General features: G+C 28.3%; 2 protein-coding genes and 1 non-coding gene across 3 annotated transcripts; all 3 read right to left on the reverse strand.

Moving 5' to 3' along the window:
- Positions 1 to 8,018: 8,018 nt before the first annotated feature.
- Positions 8,019 to 11,272, reverse strand: LOC124928575 (chromatin modification-related protein eaf6-like). Its single transcript, XM_047468815.1, has 6 exons — positions 11,175 to 11,272; positions 11,005 to 11,099; positions 10,267 to 10,367; positions 9,519 to 9,588; positions 8,589 to 8,641; positions 8,019 to 8,436 (listed from the first exon to the last, which is right to left on the reverse strand). The coding sequence occupies exons 1-6, from the start codon at positions 11,185 to 11,187 to the stop codon at positions 8,337 to 8,339; spliced, it is 432 nt and encodes a 143-aa protein (XP_047324771.1). The 5' UTR covers positions 11,188 to 11,272; the 3' UTR covers positions 8,019 to 8,336.
- A 6,233-nt stretch (positions 11,273 to 17,505) lies between these two features.
- LOC124928603 (dehydrodolichyl diphosphate synthase CPT3-like) lies at positions 17,506 to 18,714 on the reverse strand. The gene has a single exon (XM_047468846.1). The coding sequence runs from the start codon at positions 18,623 to 18,625 to the stop codon at positions 17,726 to 17,728; it is 900 nt and encodes a 299-aa protein (XP_047324802.1). The 5' UTR covers positions 18,626 to 18,714; the 3' UTR covers positions 17,506 to 17,725.
- Positions 18,715 to 21,400: 2,686 nt separating this feature from the next.
- LOC124922993 lies at positions 21,401 to 21,503 on the reverse strand. Its single transcript, XR_007098036.1, has one exon. It is a non-coding gene; the product is annotated as a U6 spliceosomal RNA (small nuclear RNA).
- Positions 21,504 to 22,157: the final 654 nt, after the last annotated feature.

A 22,157-nucleotide genomic window follows, 5' to 3' on the forward strand; every position in this document is an offset into this window, starting at 1 on the left:
TTCAAGTTTTATCTTTTAGTGATTTTGTACTCATCATACAAAAGAACTCTGATAGATCAACAAAAATTTCACTCTTCATTTGGAAAATAATTAAAGTGTTACAAGATAAATAAAGTATTGTAATAATATGGGACCATCATTACCTTTTAAACCAAAATACTTCTTTTTATTAACATTTATACAACCTCTAAAGTTTGAACAAAAACATTCTCACATTTTCAATCATTAAAAAATTAACAAAGTCGGGATTTTTTTTATCGGAGTTTAATGTATAAGGAGCGACGAGACATTCATGAACAACATTGTTAAGAACATTTTGTCTTATATTTCAAGAATTGTAAATTGAGACTATTTTTAGTCTCACCTCAAAGATACATAATTGTTCTAAGAGCACTACCATATATTCTTCTCAATATACATCATGTCTAAATTATTCCATTTATGACACCGACTTTCATGAGACATTTTTTTCTTTTAATAGGAAACCTAGCTACTTAAAACTTGGACATTCTTATACTTACTTAAAACTTTTCTTACGATAATTTTTCAGGCGTCGTTCTAATTTCTACATCACCAACAAATTAGTCATTTTTCACGCGAAATTTGTGGTCCTCTAAGAGAAAACGTCAATAACATATGACATTATTTTTTAATCATTTTTCAATCTGTGTATTTATATTAGAAAATGTAAATGCAAACTTCTATTTTGTACTCAATGAAGTTAAGTTCGCGTCCAATAGGAAAATCATTAATTGTGCACATCAAAGCGGCCCACAAAGTAAATTTTGAGAAATTGTTGCATCGTATGTTACTACTCTAGTTTTCCACAATTCATCTAAAATTGACTTACAAATAGATATGAATTGTATCTCCCGAACTTTCTAAATCTTGATAATCATTGATAGGGTAAATTATGCGAGTGCATACATGTTGTTGGTGATAAATTCTAAGGAATAAGAATCACAAGCCAAATATTGTATGATATTTTTACATTTATAAATAGTTTAAACCTATCATTTACGAGGACAAGTCTCACGTTACAAGGTTCAATAGAAAGTCTATACTTTTTATTAACCGATTTACATGGAGTAAAATTAGTTGGACACCTCAAAACCTTATCATCAACTTTAGTATTTTTGAGTCATCCTAGAATGATAAGTTTTTGAACACTTATCTAACCTTTATAACTTTGATGTTAGTGAGAAATAATGTAACACTTTATTCGGGATTTGTTTTATTGACTTTCTTTTGAGGTGCAATAGACAATCACACACTTTACAAGATTACAAATTTATCATCTTTTTAAAATATCATACAACTATATTTATATATAACATTTTTTTCATAAGAAATACTACTAACCGAATAAATTTATTAGCCTCATAATATGAATGTGAGATTAGAATTTTTCGATAATATTTATTCTTTCAACAATATCAATAAAATGTCAAATGATATATTTGTTCAGTAACTTCTTTAGGTAAAGTAGTTTTAGTAATGTAGATGTTTTTGAAATTTTTGATCATTTGTAAAAAAAAAAGATTAATTCCAATCAATTAACACTTTATAAAATAAAATAGCATCTTTATGTGGTTCACCATGGTTGGAACCGCCACAATATGGATATAATAAATCATTTATAATATTTTACATGCAAACATCGTCGCTACTATCACTATCTTCACCATTATCAACTTATTTGACTTCTACAATATTATCAATTTGTACATCATTATAATCTTTTACACCATTATCTTCAAAATTATTAACATTTTAACATCATTAGAATTTACAACATCAATATCATCTTTTACACAAATATTATCATTTCGCGATCTTTTTCTCCACGATAGCCCAAATATTTTATTTTCCGTTTATTCCATTAATTACAATCAAGTGTCTCCTCACAACTCTTACCACATTTAATACACGGACATGCAATGTCAATTTTTCTACTCGAACTCTCATGAAAAATCTAAAAAAGAATAACCCTTTTAATATATTCAGGAAGATATTAACGCTCAAGATTCATTCACTCTTTATCGAGTACATGCATTCTTATAAATTGAGGAAAAAACAATAAAATGACAATATGACAATCTAAATTTCAACTACCAACCAAACATAAGACTCTTTACAAATTTTAAAAAAACTTGGATTGTTCATGATATTACAAATTTAAGGGTTAAATACAACTAACAAAAAAATCATCATTATTTAGTGTATGTATTCAAAGTAAAATAATCTATCAAATTATCATGATAACTCCTCTTTACATAAATTTAGACTATTTTAGACAATCTAAACAATATTACATTATTAATGTTATTTGAACAATGATCAAATTGTTTTAATTTGAATACATACACTCGATGATGATTTTTTATTAGTTGTATTTAACTCTTAGATTTGAATTGTCCTAAACAATCCAAGTTTTTGTAAAGAGTCTTGTTTGGTTGTTAGTTCAAATTTAAATTGTCTTACTGTTACATTATTATTTTTCTTCAATTTATATGTATGTACCCGACAAAAAATTGATGAATTTTGAACATCAACATCGACATCTTTTTGAATACATTAAAGAGTTTGTTTTTTTATAGATTTTTGTTGATCAGTTTCGGATGTAAAACTAACATTGCATGTCTATGCATTAAATGTGGTAATATAAATTAAGTGAAAAGTACTGAAAAGACACTTATTATATATGGGATAAAGGAAATTATAAATTTTAAGGCTGACATGAAGAAAAAAGACTGCAAAATGATAATATTTGTGTAGAAGATGATATTGATGGTGAAATGATAATGATATTGAAGATGTTAGTTTACAAGCTCCTAAGGATGTAGGAGGTGACAATGATATATAAGTTTATAATGGTGAAGATAGTGATAATAATGACGTGTTTGTATGGAAACATTATAAATGATTTATTATATCACATTGTGACGATTATAACCATGGTGAACCACATAAGGATACTAAATTTTTTTTATAAAGTGTTGAATGATTGGAATGAACCTTTGTACAAATGATCAAAAATTTTAAAAACATCTAAATTACTAAAACTACTTCACCTAAAAAAATGTTAGACAATGGACAAATAAACCATTTGACATGTTATTAAAATTGTTGAAGCAGTAAATATTATCAAAAATTCTAATCTCCCAAATTCATATCATGAGTTGAAGAAATTCTCCGGGATATCAATCTTTCGTACTAGAAAATTGATGAATGTAAATATAATTGTATACTATTTTGGAAAGATGATAATGATTTACAATCAATAAAGTGTTTGGGTTGTTTAAATGAAGATTTGACAAATCTATCTTTGCACTTAAAGAAAATCAATGGAAAAAACATCTCTAAAAATAAAGTTACAAAAATAATGTGTTCAAAAACTACTCCTTCCTTCCATGAGATGATATAAAGATACTAGAGTTTGATAATAAAGTTTTGAGGGATCCAACTATTCTATTATATATGAAAATCATTTGATAAAAATTATACAGACTTTTTCGTTTAACTTCGTAACGTGAGACTTGACATTGCAAGTGATTGGTTTTAATCATTTATAAATGGAAAACATAGTACAACATTTGACATGATTCTTATTCCTTTTATAATTTATCACCAACATGTATGAACTCGTCTAATTTTATTCTATCATGATAATGTCAGGTTTAGAAAATCCGGGAGATCGTTGATAGATGAACTGAATGAATTGTGGAAAACGGGAGTAATAACATACGATGCATCAACTTCTCAAAATTTTACTTTATAAGTCGCTTTGTTAAGGATAATTAATGATTTCCCAACATACGTGAACTTATTTGAATAGAGTACAAAAGGAAAGTTTGCATTTTCATGCTCTAATAAAGATATTATCTCGATGAGATTGAAAAATTGTAAAAAACAATGTTACATGTTCTTGACGTTTTCTCTTAGAGGAACACACATTTTGTATGGAAAAAGATTCCTTTGATAGTACTGTTAAAATTAGAATGAAGCTTGAAATATTATGAGGAAAATATGTTTTAAGTCAAGTACAATATTTAAAAGGCCAAGTCCTAAGTAGGTTTCCAACCATAAAGAAAAAAAAATGTAAATGTACTCTTGATAATGAAATAAGATGAGTATATTATTTGAATTACCCTATTGGAAGACGTGATGCATAATAAGAAAATTATAAATATGTGATAGTGTTCTAAGAAAAATTATGTATCTTCCAAGAAAGACTAAAAGATAATTTAGTTCAGGTCTCTATATACAACATTTGAATAGGAAAAAATAAATTACATCATGTTCTTAACAACAAAGGCAAAACATTGTTCTTAACAACAAAGATGTTCATGAATGTTTTGTCGCTTCTTATACATTGAACTCTGATAAAAAAAAAAAATCTGATTGTCAATTTTTAAAAGATTAAAAATGCAAAAGGTTTTGTTCAAATATCGGAGATTGTATAGATGTTAATGAAAAAATATTCCGAGTCTAAAAAGTCATGATTATCACATATTATTATTTATTACACTATCTTCTTCTTCTTACCACGTGGATTAATTCGAGAAGAAGTGTGTGAAGCTCTTATTGATCTATCAAAGTCTTTTGTATGTTTGGTCAAAATCACTAAAAAAATTAAATTTGGAATAACTTCATATTATATTTCTTTCCTACTTTGTAAATTAGAAAATATATTTCCTCAAGTTGAAGGACCTAATGTCTACGTGAATCCACCTTATCATTTTTTTTTACATAATGATACATGTACCCATTCATTTTTCTCAAAAGAGAGTTAAGTTGGATGATAAAAGTTAAAATGTGTTTTGATTTTAGCAAAAAAATAAAAGACATCAACTATATGATTCTAAGTCAAAAGGAATTATAGTCGGTCTAGATGTGGTCTTTGAGGAAAAGATGAAAGTGGGATGAAGATGAATATAAAGATGGAGCAGAGCATGAATACAAGAATTATGTGCCTAAGTATAATTCTAAAAATGAGACAGGTCTCTTTTTTAATAAGCTATTTAAACTGGAAACCATACCTGCTCATATCCATGTTAACATTCATAGTTTAGCTCTAAGGCTCTAATAAATATTCAAGTGTTCCAACTTAACTCAAGTCTTACTCCACCGAGAGAAATAGAAGAGAAAAAGAACTCCCACTTGACTTCAAGACTATGACGATGGTGTTGACATATCATCTGATGAAGAAGTAGATGATGTAGCCATGTGAGTTGAATCCTCTGGTCTAACTTATAATTAATATGACCATGAAAAAAAAATCCATAGAGAAGAATGAGACATGAAAACTTGTAGAGTTACCAAAGAAAGTTAAAAGAATTGGTCTTAAAAGGGTCTTTACAACTAAGTTGAATGAGCTCGGTGAAGTTGATAAATACAAAGCAAAGCTGGTGGTCAAAGGGTACTCTCAGAAGCATATATATAATGAAGTCTTCCCACCGTGGCAAAGATGAGACTGTTAATTGCAAAGGTAACCCAACAAGGATGGAACATGTATGAGATAAATATGAAGAGTGCTTTCTTTACAAAAAATAAATTATAAAAGTCTTTGTTGATCAACTACCGGACTTTGAAAAATAGGTGAAGAACATAGAATGTACAAGTAGGTGAAGAACATACAGTGTACAAGCTGATGAAAGCAATGTATGACCTTAAACCAGCACAAGAACATGGTATAATCAAATAGATGGTTACTTTACTCAAGCACCAAGGACATGGTATAATGAAATAGATGGTTACTTTACTCAACAAGACTTCAAGAGGTGTCCTGGAGCATACCCTATTTGTTAAAGATGAATCAGAAGGCTGATTAATTAAAAAAAGTCTTTGTTGATCAATGAAGGTTTGTCATGGTGTTAAGATGATTCAATGTGATGAAGGTATATCTATTAATCAACATAGATATGCAAAAGAAATCCTGGGAGCAAGATTTGGGATGATGTATTGCAATTCTATTAAAATTCCTATTGTTCCAAGGCCAAGATTGAAAAGAATAAAGATGGAATTAAAGTGGATGCTACTAGCTACAAGTACAACTGATGATTGGAAGTTTGAGGTACCTCACGGTGCCAACACTATACCTCATGTTCGTAGTTGGTATGGTGAGTCTATATATGGAATCACCTACTAAACTATATCTGAATTTGGTTAAGAGAATACTCAGATACATCAAATGGACAAGTATGAGTATTCTTTATAAAAGATGAAAATTAGAAGAATTGATTGGATATACAAACAATAATTATGTTGAAGATGTGGATGACAAAGGAAGTACATCAGACTGTTTTTATGATAGGAAAAGGAGCAGTAACATGGACTTCCAAAAAGCAACTTATTGTTACTTTGTCAACTACCAAAGCTAAATTTGTTGTTGCAGCTTCTCTTGTGTTTTTAAGTTGTTTGGATGATAGGAATCTTAAAAACACTTCACCACTTTCAAAAGATGAGTACAGTCATATTTTGTGATAATGTGCCAACAATTAGTTTGTCTAAAAATATTATACTACATGGAAGAAGGAAACATATTCATATTCTTATCATTTTATTATAGAGTTGTCTAGTAAAAGTACTGTAGTGGAACTTGTTCATTACAGGAAAGGTGAGCATGTCACAAATGTTATGACAAAGGCCTTAAAACCTGATAAATTTGAAGAACTCCATGTTACAAATGTTATGACAAAAACCTTTAAAGCTTGATACATGTAAAGAACTCCAAGAGTCCATGGAGTTATTAATGTTAAATTAATTTTTTGATGCAGTCTACTTTAAGGGAGGAATTGCTGACTTATTTGTTTATTTAGCTAATAATTAGTTTTTAAAAATAGACTTATTTGTACTTTTAATTGAACATTTATTTTATGAATTAGACTTTTTCAAAATTAGTTTACCTCTTCAAATAATAGTTTAGTGGCTTACTTTTTCTATAAAGTATAGTTAGTTAGTCATTGTTTTGTGCTTATTAAAGGCCAAAACTCTAATAATAATAGTGTGGTTTTTTGGTTCAAGTATACTATGATTTTTACACGGTTTAGATGATTTGATTAGTTTCCATACACCCTTAACTCTCCCCACAGATCAATCTTAGTCAATCGGCATTCTAAACCTTTGATGGCGAGAAAAATAATCATACATGGATTAAAACAAAAATAAGACAGGTGAACACACACGAACAAAACAATGTGCCAAACAATATCATTAATCTCCAACTATGAACAATGAAATCCTTGCCTCTACGGTAACTCTGTGTGTGACTTTGTGAGGACCATTAGGGTGGTTTGTTATTTATCTTCTAAATATATGATTCAGTACTTCATCACATTCTTATCAATTATCGTCATTTATGACGAGGAGATACACAAAGCTTCTAGTGGATCTAGAATCCTCAATGTGATAATGAAATGGTAAGAAGTTCTTCCTCCTTCCCCAACAAAAACTATTTGCTAAGAATTCCTTTATCTAATTCTAGGAACTAGTTCATATCAAACAATAAATTTCATAACATCAAATATTCTATTAGTTCAACTATTGTGAATTAAAAAAAATAAAATCATTATGGATCACCCTAGTTCTCTTTCCATGGCACTAAAAAGAAGAAGAATTATATTAAACCTAATCCTAAACCACAAACGAGTTTGCCTCATTATGATAGAAAATAACAAATTTACCTTATCAGTAGCTCAAGTGAAAAGAGACTAATTCAATACAACATTATGATTTAAAAGAAGATAATGATTGTGGGGGAATCAAGGCCGAATCATGAATAAATGAGGCTAGACAAATAAATTCTATGTTATATCTGACTATCTGGTTTTTCATGTCAGTAGGTATATCTCTCCAAAGTCAGTCTATTCTTGCTTTAATTATTTGTAAAAAACATAAACATTAAAGTCTAAATAAAAAGTCATTTCTTCTTTCAAAACAAATTGCAAATTAAAAAATCTAGAGGGTTTATTATTATTTACTTGTTTCAATGAAAATAATCATTTTAATTATATGAAAAGAAATGATCAACATAGTTCAATAGTAAAATTTGGAAAAAGGACAGGAACACAAGAGTGGAAAAACCTCAAAATGTGCTGGAACCGACGATTGGGCAAACACATTTTCCATGATATTGTGGCATCATATATACAATGGAATGGTTTCATGTTAATACTGCAACTCAACAAGTCCAATAAGAGGACATTCAAAGGGCTTTTCTTCAATGGACTAAAGATAGGAATGTTTTGTCATGAAGAAAATATTTTTCTATCTAATATCACCCTACCCAGAGAAAAAGGAAACTCGACCTGCATTGATTCCAGAATGTTACCAGATCAAAGTAATTCATCATCCTCGTAGTCAAAATCAACGTCATTGGATTGCTTCATTCTCTTCGCTTCTCTTTGCCCGGCTCTTCCCTTCCTCCCTTTCCCTCTGTAATGAAATTTCAGCCATTAGAACAGAGTCCAGTTAATATGTCCAACTTTCAAGAAATATCAATAAGCATTTGTAATTCTTAAATGGTTTAAACTAATATTACTAAAAAGAGAATTATGAGTTGTTTGACTTTGCACACAAATACTCACTGTCCATTTGCATGTAAACCTCCACCATCTCGTCCAAAAGCATGTTCTTCAGCCTGCACAAGATAATGAAGAAGCTTGCTTTGTTTTTTATCTGTTGAATTGATTAATGATTCAACTAATAATAATAATGTATATCTCTAATTAACTAGGAATTAAAACATTAGGTATTCCATCTAAAATTATTAATGTTTATCTAAACTATAAAATAGTTTTTTGAGTTTATCTAAAACTTTAACATATATTTATATGTCTAATATCCTTTCGCAAACAAAAAAACAGTGAGCTTGTCAATAAAAAGAGCTTCATCGTCTTGAGTTGCAAAAGAAGATGCATCAATCAAGCTTTCAACTTTGAGAAGCCGTCGAAGTCGGGATTTGCAGACTATTCAGATTCAGGTTTAGAGCATATCAGCTAATGGAGAACAAAGGGATTAGCTTTTAGTCATTAATTCTTTTGCAGACTATTTCCAACCGTGTAAAGCTCTGGTGGTTTCCAGAAGAGTAAACAGCTTTAGGTTTATTTTTTTCTTTTCGGAAAAAGGGTCTTTTGAGGATCATTGAGAATGACTATTTACTTTGCAGCGAAAGAGTTGCGCTCTATTTCTTATTTATGAATCGAATGAATTGATTAATAATTCAATGAATAATAATAACCTATGTCAATGTCTAACTAGAAATCAAATCATAATCTACTAGTCATAACTTATGGAAACAATTAAATATTTATCTAAGACTCTTAACATCTATTTATATGTCTAATAATCTAAATTATGTCCAAACTTTATGGCAAGAATAGGGTGTTGGAACTCAGTTGGCAATTTAAAATTTTTTCCTGCATGAGAATAACTGTACAAAACCCTGAAAACATTGATGATGAAAAGGAAGATCTTAAAAAAAATAGTAGAAGCAGGTATGGTTCGATTTTCCGTACAGCTGGAGAGGTGACAGATGATAAAGAGAAGAGCCTATCTTCTGGTTGAAACTTCCTTGATCTCTTTAAGCTGCATATACAAATTGAAGCCACTTTTCATAGATGATTTAACATACAATTATTAACTCAATATAATATCAATATCCACTGTAAATTTTCTAAACAATTATTTCAACAATATCTATTTTATAGAGCAATTTTCTAGTTTCACAAATCCAAGAACTAGGCTCTGCATAAACGGCGCCAGTTTTTTAACAAAGTCAATTCGTTTTCTTTTCTCCAAGGCAGTAACGGATATCTAAATGATCATAAATAGATCAAAATGAGATTAATAATCTTTTTAAAAAATTGAAAGAACTTCATTAAAAACTACTATCAATGCAAAGTTCGCGTCAATCACAGAAATTCAGCAACCAGTTACAAAGCAGAAGAAAAAACTCGAGCATTTAGAAGACATAGTGAAACCCCTGTGCTGAAACTACGAGTTATTGTTTATCAGGTGGTTATACAGTCAAGAATCAAAAAGAATGATCAATAAAACTCAAAAGGATTCATGGAAATAACACTCTTAAAATAACAGTATTGACAGCATGTGTTATATGTGTTACACGCAATACACAACCAGTTATTTTACCAAATATTCACAAAACAATGAGTGTAGTATTAACATGTGTAATTCTTTCAATGATGATGGAAAATTGGTTAATATGATTTATGTTCAGGGAAGGAAATAGAAATATGAACATACAGGGTAGTGCTCTTAGATGATGATAGGAACCCCTCAAAACCTTTCAATACATTTCCACATTGACTTGGATCCTGTAAATAACTCGTTTCCATATCATATACCTGAAACCGTAATTACAAAAAACAATTAGAAACCTAAAAGGAAAGATCCAAATAACGTAATGGCAAAGGCATAGTATTTTTATCAATTCCAGATGCTTGTTTCTAGAGTTCTATATGGAATGTTTAAATATTGAAAATAATCCACCATATACATTTCAAGTAAGGTGGAGAATTTGTGGATTCCAATTACTAAACAAGAACAAAACTAAGAAGCATCATACAGTATCTTTGGATGCTTTGGAAGATATTCATCAAAATGACATCTTACTAACATTTGAAACACAAATTTTCAAAAAAACATGGAAAACCAAGATGTCATCTTTGCATTAGCAAAGGGACATAACACATAGGTAAAGGAATCAATCAGATTCAGCCCTATATTCAAAAAACATTACCCAATTGCACAACTAACAATAATGTTAACAAAAGCTTCAAAATCATGGAAGGTCATCTCTTAATGATCATAAGTATACAGGAATATACATCGGAATATATATGCATGTATGTGTCTATTCAACCAAATTTCAACATTACCAACAATGCCATCAAAACCCAAGAAGATAAAAAAAAAAAAAAAAAAACTTAATACGATCACGTATACCAATGGCACCAGCATTATACAGATCAACAAATAAACCTGTTTTTCAATGCTTCGTAGCTCTTCATGAAGCTTAGACCTTTTACACAGGAGGGCAGCGAGCATCGCCGATGGACTTGTGGAGTTTCGTTGCCCTTCGAATTAAACAAGACAAGAACAAACATATAAAGGAGATGACAAAGATCGTAAGAGGATGATCAGTATATTACCTTCGTGTTCCATTAGACTGTCGGATTCTAGACGTTGAATCGAATGCAACGGAATCTTCTTTCAAAATCAAAGTTCTTGTTCTTGTTATTAGGGCATGCGATTGTGTTTGAACACTTCAATTAATGTTTAAAGGGATAATTAATACTTTTTACCATAACTTTATCTTAATATTTGAAAAGATCCCTAAAATATATATTATTGCACATTATTCCTTATACTTAAAAACTATTTTTAAATACATCTCACACTTATTTTAAAATTTGAGATCATTAATTATACATGATAAATTTTGACTGATTTGTTTTTTTAATTATTACATTTAATATTTCTTATAAGTTTTAAATTTTTAAATTTATTTTATTACTGATTTTATTTTATTTTTCAAATGAATTTTTATATTTCTTATGTTTAATTGATATATTTATTTTAATTTTTAATAATCAGAATTTTCAGGTTTCTGTAAACAGTTTTTGTTGTTTAAGTTTATTAAATTTCAGTTTTTCTTTCTTTTTATTTTTTAGTTATTTTTTATTTTTATAATTTTAAATTTAATCCATGTAAAGATCAGTTTGCTTTTTTCTGTTAAATTTAAATTTTAGAATAATACTAATTGATTTATTTATTTTTAACAATTGATATTTGTTTTATTAAGGATTTCAACTAACATGTATTTTTAATTTAAATATATGTTTTTTTTCTAGCAAAACATATATTTAAATTAAATATCAACTAAATAGATTGTTGTTAGTAAACAAATTAAACATATTATTGTTCTAAAACATAACATTTTAAAAAAAAAAAACTAAAGTATATATAGATTGAAGTTGAAATTAAAAAATAATTAAATAAACTGTTTTTTTTTTAAATAAGTTCAGTTACAAAATAAGAATTAAAAAATGAGCATTTAAAATAACTGTTTTTTCTAGGAGTAAAAAAAGTCATAAATTTTTTTTAAAAAAAAAACTGAAATAAAAAGAAATCAGTTCAAAAACAGAAAAACAAAAAAAAAGAAAAAAAAAATAGAGGGAACGAACAGTTAAAAAAAAGGTGAAAACTAATTTAAAAAATAGATCATAATACTGAAATTAAAATATATATATATATATATAACCTAAATTAAAAGTGATAATTAAATTAAAAATAAATAAATAATATCAACATTTATATATAACTGTGTTACTTTTTTTAATAAAAAATATTTTAATTTATTTTTTATAATATATTGAGAAATATTAAATAATATATATTTTGGTAGCCTCTGTACAAAATTCAATAAAGAAACAACTTATTTTTCATTTTTAGATCCTAACCTAATTTTTTACAGAAAATAAAATAAAATCTAACTATTTTGTTTTCTTTTTTTATTTAAAAATTTTTATTTCGCTATCATTTATTTTCAGAATTATAATTTTTATAAGAAATTGTTGAAATTCAAATTATTTTTTCTATTATTATAAAATAATTTGAATCATAACTCAATTTATTCTTATAATTATTATCTAAGTTATAATATAATTTTTCTTATTTCACTAACATATAAATTACTTTTTAGAATTATAAATATTTTTATTTTGAAAATTTATAATTTCTTAAATTCTGAGTCAATAAATATTTTTTTTAATAATTTTATTTGCTCAATATTAGATAATTAAATAAAAATAAAATTAGTGTTATATTTAAAATTTAAAATAGTCTATACGATATTTCAAGCTATTACATGACATTTTCCTCTTCGAGGTCCCATCACAAACAAAGAAAAACTATTATTTACTTTATCCGATAATAAACGATGTCGTGGTTGAGATGAGATTCATCCTAATTGAAATAAAAAAAAAATGATAAAATCTCTTTATGTAGAATAAAATCTTCTAATAATCTTGACCCAAATCAATCATTTTTTGACACCTAAATTCCTTATGAATATTATAACATGTAATGCTAATGCTACCTTCCAATAGTCAAATACTTGAAGTAGAGTATTTGTGGACCAAAGAATAACAACAACAAATCTCTTAATTATGTTTTTATGTATTTTCTTTCTCGGTTTCTAATGATAAAAATTTAGTGACGACTACCGGTCGCGGAACCAAACCAGGGCAAGCATGGGCTTGGGCTCCGGCTGACTCTTATATTTTTAAGATAGAATTAATATGATAGGTTAATGTAGTATAAGTAGTTGTAGTATAGAGATAATAAATTCGGGCTATCACCTGAGTGTGACCCAGGTTCAAACCTAGGCTATATTTTTCCTTTGAGATTTCTTCTGATTCGCTACTAACTATTACAACCCTAAAAACTTGCATTATAAGAAATTTGTTCTTTTTCTTTTGACCGATCTTTGTTTCTTTTTACTTTAGATAGAAAAGAAGATTGGAAGATTGGCGAGGATCAACGATTCAAAGAAAACAACTTAGCGAATTCGACCCGTACTGTTTTTCTAGCGACTCTACTTGGGTGATTGATCGTCTGACTTGAAACAAGTGTTTGGAAAAAAAAATGGGAAGAATACCAATTTTACACACCAAGTTGTAAGAATGTGTCAAATTTACTCATTAAGTATCAAAATTCTATTTATATATATTAACTTGTCAAAAAGTGTCAAATTTATTTAAAATAACAGAAAAGTTAAATGGAGTTAAAAATTTTGCCACATGTAATATCCACCTATTTTTTATTTATTTTGAATTTTCATTACTTTAATTTTTTTCATTCAAAAAGACATCCAATTTTTTTCTTTCTCTCTTTACCCCCAACTCTTCATTCTAATTGTTCCTCTTCATCTCTTCATCTTTAATATTAGTAATCTATTTTTTTTTTAAATCTCTATAATGTTCACGAACACCATTTCTATAGCTCTGATCGTCTATTTTTGTTTAGGTTATAGCTGAAATTAAAATTGATCTGATAGATTATGAGTTACTGCAATAAAGATTAAATAATGAACTAATCATCTATAAAGATGAAGAGATGAAGAGAATAATTAGAAGAAAATGAAGAGTTAATGGATAAAGAGAGAGAAAAAATTGATAAGAAAAAATTTGAATGTTTTTGTTTGAATGAAAAAAAATTAAAGTAATGTAAATAAAAAATAAATTAAAAATATGTGGATATTATATGTGGCAAAAATTTTAACTCCATTTAACTTTTCCGTTATTTTAAATAAATTTGACACTTTTTGACAAGTTAGTATATATAAATAGAATTTTGACACTTAATGAGTAAATTTAACACCTTCTTACAATTTGGTGTGTAAAATTGGCATTTTTCCCAAAAAAAAAATTATAATATTTACTTTTAAAAAAATAAATCACAAGATATGCGTAAAAAGATATATTTTACTTCACTACAAAGATAAACTTACATACGCATAAGCTCATCATCGAAAGTAAAATATGATAATTCAAAGAAGTCGCAAACTTGTCGTGTAGGCCGTGTAGGCCAAGCAACTGAAGCAAGGTCGGCCTTGAAAATTGAAATACCCAATGAATTTAAAAATTATAAACTTTAAGGATAGGACGGCATACAATTATTTTCTCCTTATTACATTAAATATTATTACATTAAATATGATTTTCACTTTTTTTTATTGGATAGTTATATGATAGTGACGGTGGGATAAAAAAAAACTTATTTAAACGTAGCTACTTGTACAACTAGCTCACTTATACTTATGTATTAATAAAATTTCATTTCAAACATACATATTATCAAAAATGGATTAATATAGTGTCTTTTAGTAAATTATAATTAATTTTTATTTTTTAATTTATATATTTATTAATTAAATATTAATATATTTTCTCTCTCCCTCTTTTTTATTAATAAATCAATTATTTATTTTTTATATTTTTATAAAATTTTTATTAATTCTATATGAGTATTTATTATTAATTGTTTTAATTTTATTTTATATATATAAGCATTCATCATTAATTATTTCAACTTTAAATTTCTTTTTTTTTATATTAAAATTGATTATTAATTATTTTAAAATTATTTGGTTCAATAATTGAATATAACAATGACTTATTCTTTTAATAATAAAAATCTTTCAAAACCAAAATAAATAAATTAATTATCAAAAGATTTGATAATAATAGCAACTTATTCATCAAACAAAAAAAGAGTAATAATCAAATATTAGACATAAAAGATTGTTTCTTACTATTATATGTCATGAATCAAAAATTAAATAAAAAATTATTATTTTCAATTTTATTCATATTAAATTAAATAAGAAACAAACTCTTAAAAAATGAGTATTACAGTAAATTCATAAATAAGTTGCTAAATATTTTTTTAAAATAAGAATTTAAGAATTCTGAAAATAAAATTGATAAAAAAAGAATATGAAATAAAAAAAAATTAATATAAAAATAATAAAAATTTAAGAATGAAATAAATTTAATTAGTTTAATTAATAAAAGAGGAAGAAGATATATTAATATTTAATTAATAAATATATAAATTAAAAAATAATTATAATTTACTAAAATAAACTAAACGAACCAATTTTTGATAAGCCGTATGTTTAAGTGATTTTATTAATACATACGTCTAAGTGAACTTGTTGTACAATAAGTTACGTCTAAGTGGACTTTTTTTTCTATAAGATATCTTAAAATTTGGACTTTTTTTTTTCTATAAGATATCTTAAAATAAAATAGGTATATGGTCGCAAATAGAAAAATATGAATAGATATGACAGCTATTATATACATGAGAGTATATATATTATTTGGCCAGGAGAACGGCCCTGATACCATGTACAATTCAGTCATGGCATTTGTTTGCACAAACGCAAAGAGCACCTAATCATTTTGTTCGTTGAGGAGATTCTAGGCATTGAAATATTCATCTTTTATGCTTAAGGGCATCACCTTTGTGACGTATGAGGTATCTCTTTCATGTGATGAGGGATCATATCTCTTTAAATGTTGATTGAGGGATCGAATCTCTTTAAATGTATTATTAACTCGACAGTCCGATAACTCACAATAATATGGTCCATTCTACCACTATTCTAATCGAGAAGCAAGGGACTTCGCTAGTGCTGTATCTTTGGCTCCTCGATAAACTCAAACTTGTGCAATCATCACCGCACAATTGACCTTTAGTTCTGTTCGTACAAAAAGAGCGTATCAAAGGCTTCAACAAAGCAAAGTTGAATGAAGAAATGGAAATCCATTGCCAAGATGTTTCCATGGTATCCAATCAAATATATGATATATTCAATGGAGGGGATGCCAATTGTAATCCAAATCAGATTGGAGTGTGAGATGATTTAATCACATGAATGAGATCCCAATTCAATTTGAACGAAGGAAAGACATTAATTGAGATGTGTCACTTCACCCACGCTGTTAATTGGGCACTCTACCACAAATATCTGAGGGTGTTGGCCAAAACTTTAAGAGAGAAAGTGACTTTGGATGAAAGACCAAAATATCGAGAAGTCAAGCATCCCGAATTGAAACTGTGAGAGTTGTCGAAAGCGTTCGCACTTTGAAGGAATATATAGCAAAGAGTAAGAGAAAAGGAGAAGAGAGAATTTATCATCTCAAGAATTGATCATAGGCATCAATTTATTGAAGACTTGTTTTATGCTTTCCTTTTATGTTTTTCATTTTGATGCAACATTTTATTTTCAATAATTGAACTTGTTGATTGAATATATGTGCTTCAAAATGATGAATAGTTACTTAAACTTACTTATTTTTAACTATATAACAGTCTGTACAGAGATGTTTCCTCTTCATGTAAGAATGAAGTTTTTGCAATGTGAATTGCTGTCACAACATATTTGTATTGAAAAATAGACTTTAATTCCCCAATCTTCTATTAGGTACAATATTCCTTGTATTTCACATATTGTTATCGCCATTATTCAACCGCAATTGATGATCTTTATATAGTGACTTAGTTTTTGTCTTTTCGAAAATAACTGGTGTACCTAGCTTGACACAATAGCCAAATAATGAGTGTATGCAATCACAAAACTTGTCTAATCAAACATCTGAAAAAACTTAAATTTTCAAGTCATTTTGAGATTGATTGAAAATACTAAGCCAAGGGCCTATGCATGTATGGGTTGAAACTGTCTCACAAAATTTAAATATATTATAGGAGACACCAATCAATCTTCTATAGTTTTCTGCTTCACATATTGTTTATTGTCTTATAATCTTAGGCAATTTGTCATAGGTATATGTATAGATCTTCGAAATCATGTTTATCAGACAAACATAAAAAAAAAAAGAGTGGATTCTGCACTTCAATTCCTTGCGTCTCGCTTTGATGTGCAAAATCAGAACTCATACATGACTGAGATGTTATAAAAAATCGTTATATATGAACACAAACATAAATAGCAAATAGCATACAATACAGAGTAATTGATCTATGTTTTGAACCCAGACAAACTGATCTATGGTATACATGTAGTTTCTTTTAGTTGACATCCCGGTTTTCATGTTCAATCTACCATTAAGATCATCGGTTTGCGCTTGTCAAAAGAAAGCGTACCTGTTTCAGGAAACCAGAGTCCTGCCTATGAATGAGAAGAAGAGGACGATGATGATGATGAAGAACTTATTGCAACATGTGTAATCTCTAATTCCTCCTTTTTGGCTTTGAAATTCCTCTGGAAGGTCATGATTGCCCAAAATAGATGACGAAAACCGATCTCAGGCCATAGAATAGCAGGTGAGTATAAATAAGAACAAGTACTTTGCCATAGAAGAAAATTGCTCAACCGAGTTTCACCAGATGTCCGAACAATGATATCAGGATCCGGAGCAGCAGCCATATACATATGTCTTTCCACATCTCTTAACCTAATAATGAACTCCTCCCCTTTCTCATAAACGACCCCATTTTCTTCTAAAGATCGGATTTCATCCCTTTTATCGTTGCAAGCTTCTTGTACAGCATGTACAATCTCATTTGTGGAAGTGTACGCCATGCAAATCGAAAGTACCGCTCTCGAGTTTCCAGATGTGGCGGCCATGGCTCTCTCAGCAGCTAACCTTACAGGCTTAGTCAGTAGGTCTAAGTTCCCTATGAAGTAAACCCTAACTCCATAACGATTAACTATGCTCTCTTCTTTGATCAAACCTTCTATCTTTTCCTGCATCAGTTCCATCACATATTGGACTTCTTCTGGACGTCGCTTGAAATTGTCAATGCTGAAAGCGTAAATAGTCACGAACTTGAGGCCTAACTCGTAACAGTACTGGAGCATAGTCATTAAAGCAAAGAAACCGACTTTGTGACCTGATCCTTCTGCTAAGTCCTGTTGTTTTGCAAATCTTCTATTCCCATCCATTATGAATGCAATGTGGTTGGGTAGAGGACCAACAGAAAGTATCTGGAAAACACATTTTCTTGCAAAAGCACATATGTTGCGAGCAATACGGACCACTTGATTGCTGCTGCTAACTTTGTCCATATTTAACCCTCGCAAACTGTTAATTTACCATGCACAGATTATCTGTCCATAAATAAATAAGAAAATTTATTCAGTAATTTTAAAAAATAACCTGAAAAGGAAGAACCATCCATTATGATTAAAAGAGTGAATGCCTTCAAAACATTACAGAACAAAACAAATACACTTGCAGTAATAAGTGCAAACAAGATTCTTATATAATACAAGGATTATGGTGAGTATCAGAAGAAGAAATTATTAAAAATCAATCAATTATAGGCCCAGATGATACAATGAGAATCACGAAAAAGGGGAATAAAGAGAAACAAACATAAACACAAAACAACCTTCTGCGTTTGAATTTGACATAAAACTCAACATCTGAATTCAAACGCAGCAGACTCAGCTTCAATGTTACTTCCTGAAAAATTCCATGCACGAATCTAATCAAATCCCTTCATAATGAAACTCAAATTTTCGGTGGCAAGTATCCAAGGATGTTGCATAATTCAGATAGCTCACAGATCAAATACATTAGTCTATTTCAAAGCAATTATAATTCACAGAGGATGTTCATATATCAAATCCAAATCATAATCAAAAGTGAATAAAGATCTTAAGGAAACAGATTTCACATTAGGAGAAAACAACAAAATATTCTCTATTTCCCCTCTCATAAACAAAAGCACTACAGGACAATATGAAAGTGGAGAAAGAAAACGAAGGGGAGGGTGAATTGCTCATTTTTTTGTTCTTACTACTTCCAATACTAAACACAAATTTACAAGTAATTTTGACCCATAGGGTTTCGTGAAGCCATAAAATATAAAGAAAATCAGTTGCAATAGCAAAATTACAAATTGAAACTCAATGTCACAAGAAATTCACTTATATGACCGAATAATTCATCATTATGTTGCCTCAATTTGGATGCAGAAGACTGAGAATTTGAGCAAATATTTTGTGAAAGTGGAAGAACAATAGAAGTAAATTTAGAAGTAAAGATCGTTCCTTACAGTTTGTGTTTGCAGCATTAATCTAGTTCCGAGTTTGGGCTGACTTCCGAACCGAAACGATACATCAACATCCGGCCTTGTCAAGCGTAACGATGCAAAAATATAAGATTTCGTGGGGTTCCTTGCCGGTGAAAAGACACTCCGGCGGCAAGAACACCAACTCTTAGAAGCCGGGGACGTCACTAGTCTCTTGATCAAGTGATCAACTTGACTGGGAGGCGGGTAGAGAGAGAAAAAGGAAGGTGGATGATACGTGATAATGTGAGTATCTTCGCTAAGTGAGACAGGACCGGTTTTATGGATTTGGATCCTTCAATTCATATTGGCAACAAAAAAAAAACAATTTTTGTAATTATTTTTGGGTAACCAAATGATTAAATTTTGATTTTTTTTATTTTATTTTCTCTTAGCAATTTGTTTTGAATATGAATATAATTATGTTAAATTAATAATTTTGTTTTTTTATAAAATAAATTTAATTAAGCAATTCTCTCTTACTTCTTATTTCAATTTTATGAAACTAACGCCTCACTTAATGTTGATTAAAAGAGTAGACTTTTATTTTGACTCGTTTTGCCGAAATGAATAGATAAGAGAGAATAAAAAAAGTTTTGAATTAAATAAATTACCGTTCAAATAATCAGAAACTGATTGAAATTGGGACTTTTAATTTTTACGCGTTTTACCGAAATAAACCGATAAGAGAGAATAAAGAAAGTTTTGAATTGAATAAATTACAGTTTAAATAATCAGGAACTAATTGGAATTGGGTTGAAAAGGTTCGAGATTTGTGCTTAATCGAGTAGACTCAAGCCTCTACATCCCGTACAAAATATTTAAGTATGGTCTTTATTCCGCCTCTTCGATTTATTTTTAATATAAAATAAAAAAATAAACATTTTATAGTGAAATAAAATTAGTTTTATAATTTTTTAAATAAAATACTTAAAAATTAAAAAAATATTTTTTTATAATTAATTAAAATCAAATTTATTTAAATAATTATATAAATATGTTAAGATGAGAGAGTAGATATATCGAGAATTAAGTCTGAAATATAGATAAAAAAAATACTAAAATTTGGTTAATTAGTTGATCAAGGTTTCACCTTTCAAAATGACTAATCAAATCTAATTCTTGAAATAAAAATTAAAGTTTAATTTATTATTATTTAGTTATTTACTTATAAGTAATATATATATTTTTTAATTTATAAATATATATTTTTTTTGTATATACCGCGATATACCGAAATTTTAATTTACTTATAATTTCAGTATCGATATTCTATTAATAATTTTCTCACCTATTAATATATATATTCTAGCAAACTAACCATTATTGGAAGACTTCATTTTGTTGATTTTGATTTAAGTTAATTGTTTTAAATTAATTTTAAAAACGTTGAATATAAATTTGTGGATAATAGGGAAAAATCAACCGAATCCGATTATAACATGTTCTTTAATATAAGCATGAACATTTAGACAATGTAATACTTCTTAATCTCTTATATAATATTTTTTATTTTAAATTGAAATGTTGATTTAAGTAATAGACGTAACAATTTGAACTAGATGTTATATAGATATAGAACTTGGAAATCTTCTATGAATATTATGAATATTAAGTACAACAAGATTCCAAGGAACAACCCTAATACGATTTCAGAACAAACTCTTCTTAACAACATATATACCACTGGCGCCAATCTTTCGCACCGCTGTAGATCGCAAATAGGTTTCCGGTGTCGCCGCAGCAAGGAGGGAGAAAAGCCAAAAAAAATTTGGACCATTTCTCGATTTGTGCGTGTCATCCTTGCGCAGGGGCCATGCTAATCTTCTCTGTATCGTTCCAATTTTATCGGATGTCCCCGAAGGGACAAACACTTCTCTTTCGCTCGCATATAAGAAGACTGTATTCTTTTATGCGAAGAGCAATGTGGGAAATATGTCTACTAATAGCTGCTTATTTTTGTTTATTGAAAACTCGTCCTTGGAGGTTTAATGAATTGTAAAAAAATATGTTATTTATTGATTTTGATATAAAAAACTAGTAACTTTAAATTGCATTTTGTAATTTATAAATTTTTAATTATGTAATTATATTTTTTTATAAGTTACATTTTTTTTAGCAAAATGTAAATATCTTATTTAGACATTGAAATTTTCTAATGAAGTCATAGCTATTTAAGGTTGAAAATAATTATAACTAGCTAGTTGCTCATTATTCTTTATCTATTATAACTCGTCCACGGAGGTTTAATGAATTGAAAAGTAAATATGTTATTTTATTGATTCTGATGTAGAAAACTAATAACTTTAAATTGTATTTTGTAATTTATAAATTGTAATTATGTATTTATATATGTTTATAAGCTATACTAGCATTTAACCCGTGCATTTGCACGAGTAATAATATAAAAACCGTGAAAAAAATTACGGATAACATTTTTTATTTTATTTTTAACCGTTTTAAATTTAAAAACGGGTCAACCCACAATCCGACCCAAGTATCCAAATTAACCACAGTTCTCA

Source organism: Impatiens glandulifera, chromosome 1 (assembly GCF_907164915.1).
Source record: "Impatiens glandulifera chromosome 1, dImpGla2.1, whole genome shotgun sequence".
NCBI lineage: Eukaryota > Viridiplantae > Streptophyta > Magnoliopsida > Ericales > Balsaminaceae > Impatiens > Impatiens glandulifera.

Coding starts and splice junctions, on each gene's coding strand:
- LOC124928575 (XM_047468815.1), bottom strand. Junction 9,589..10,266: donor TCATCTAAGAGCACTACCCT/GTATGTTCATAT, acceptor TTGTATATGCAG/CTTAAAGAGATCAAGGAAGT. Junction 8,437..8,588: donor GGTTTACATGCAAATGGACA/GTGAGTATTTGT, acceptor ATTTCATTACAG/AGGGAAAGGGAGGAAGGGAA.
- LOC124928603 (XM_047468846.1), bottom strand. CDS start 18,625: ATGGACAAAGTTAGCAGCAGCAATCAAGTGGTCCGTATTGCTCGCAAC.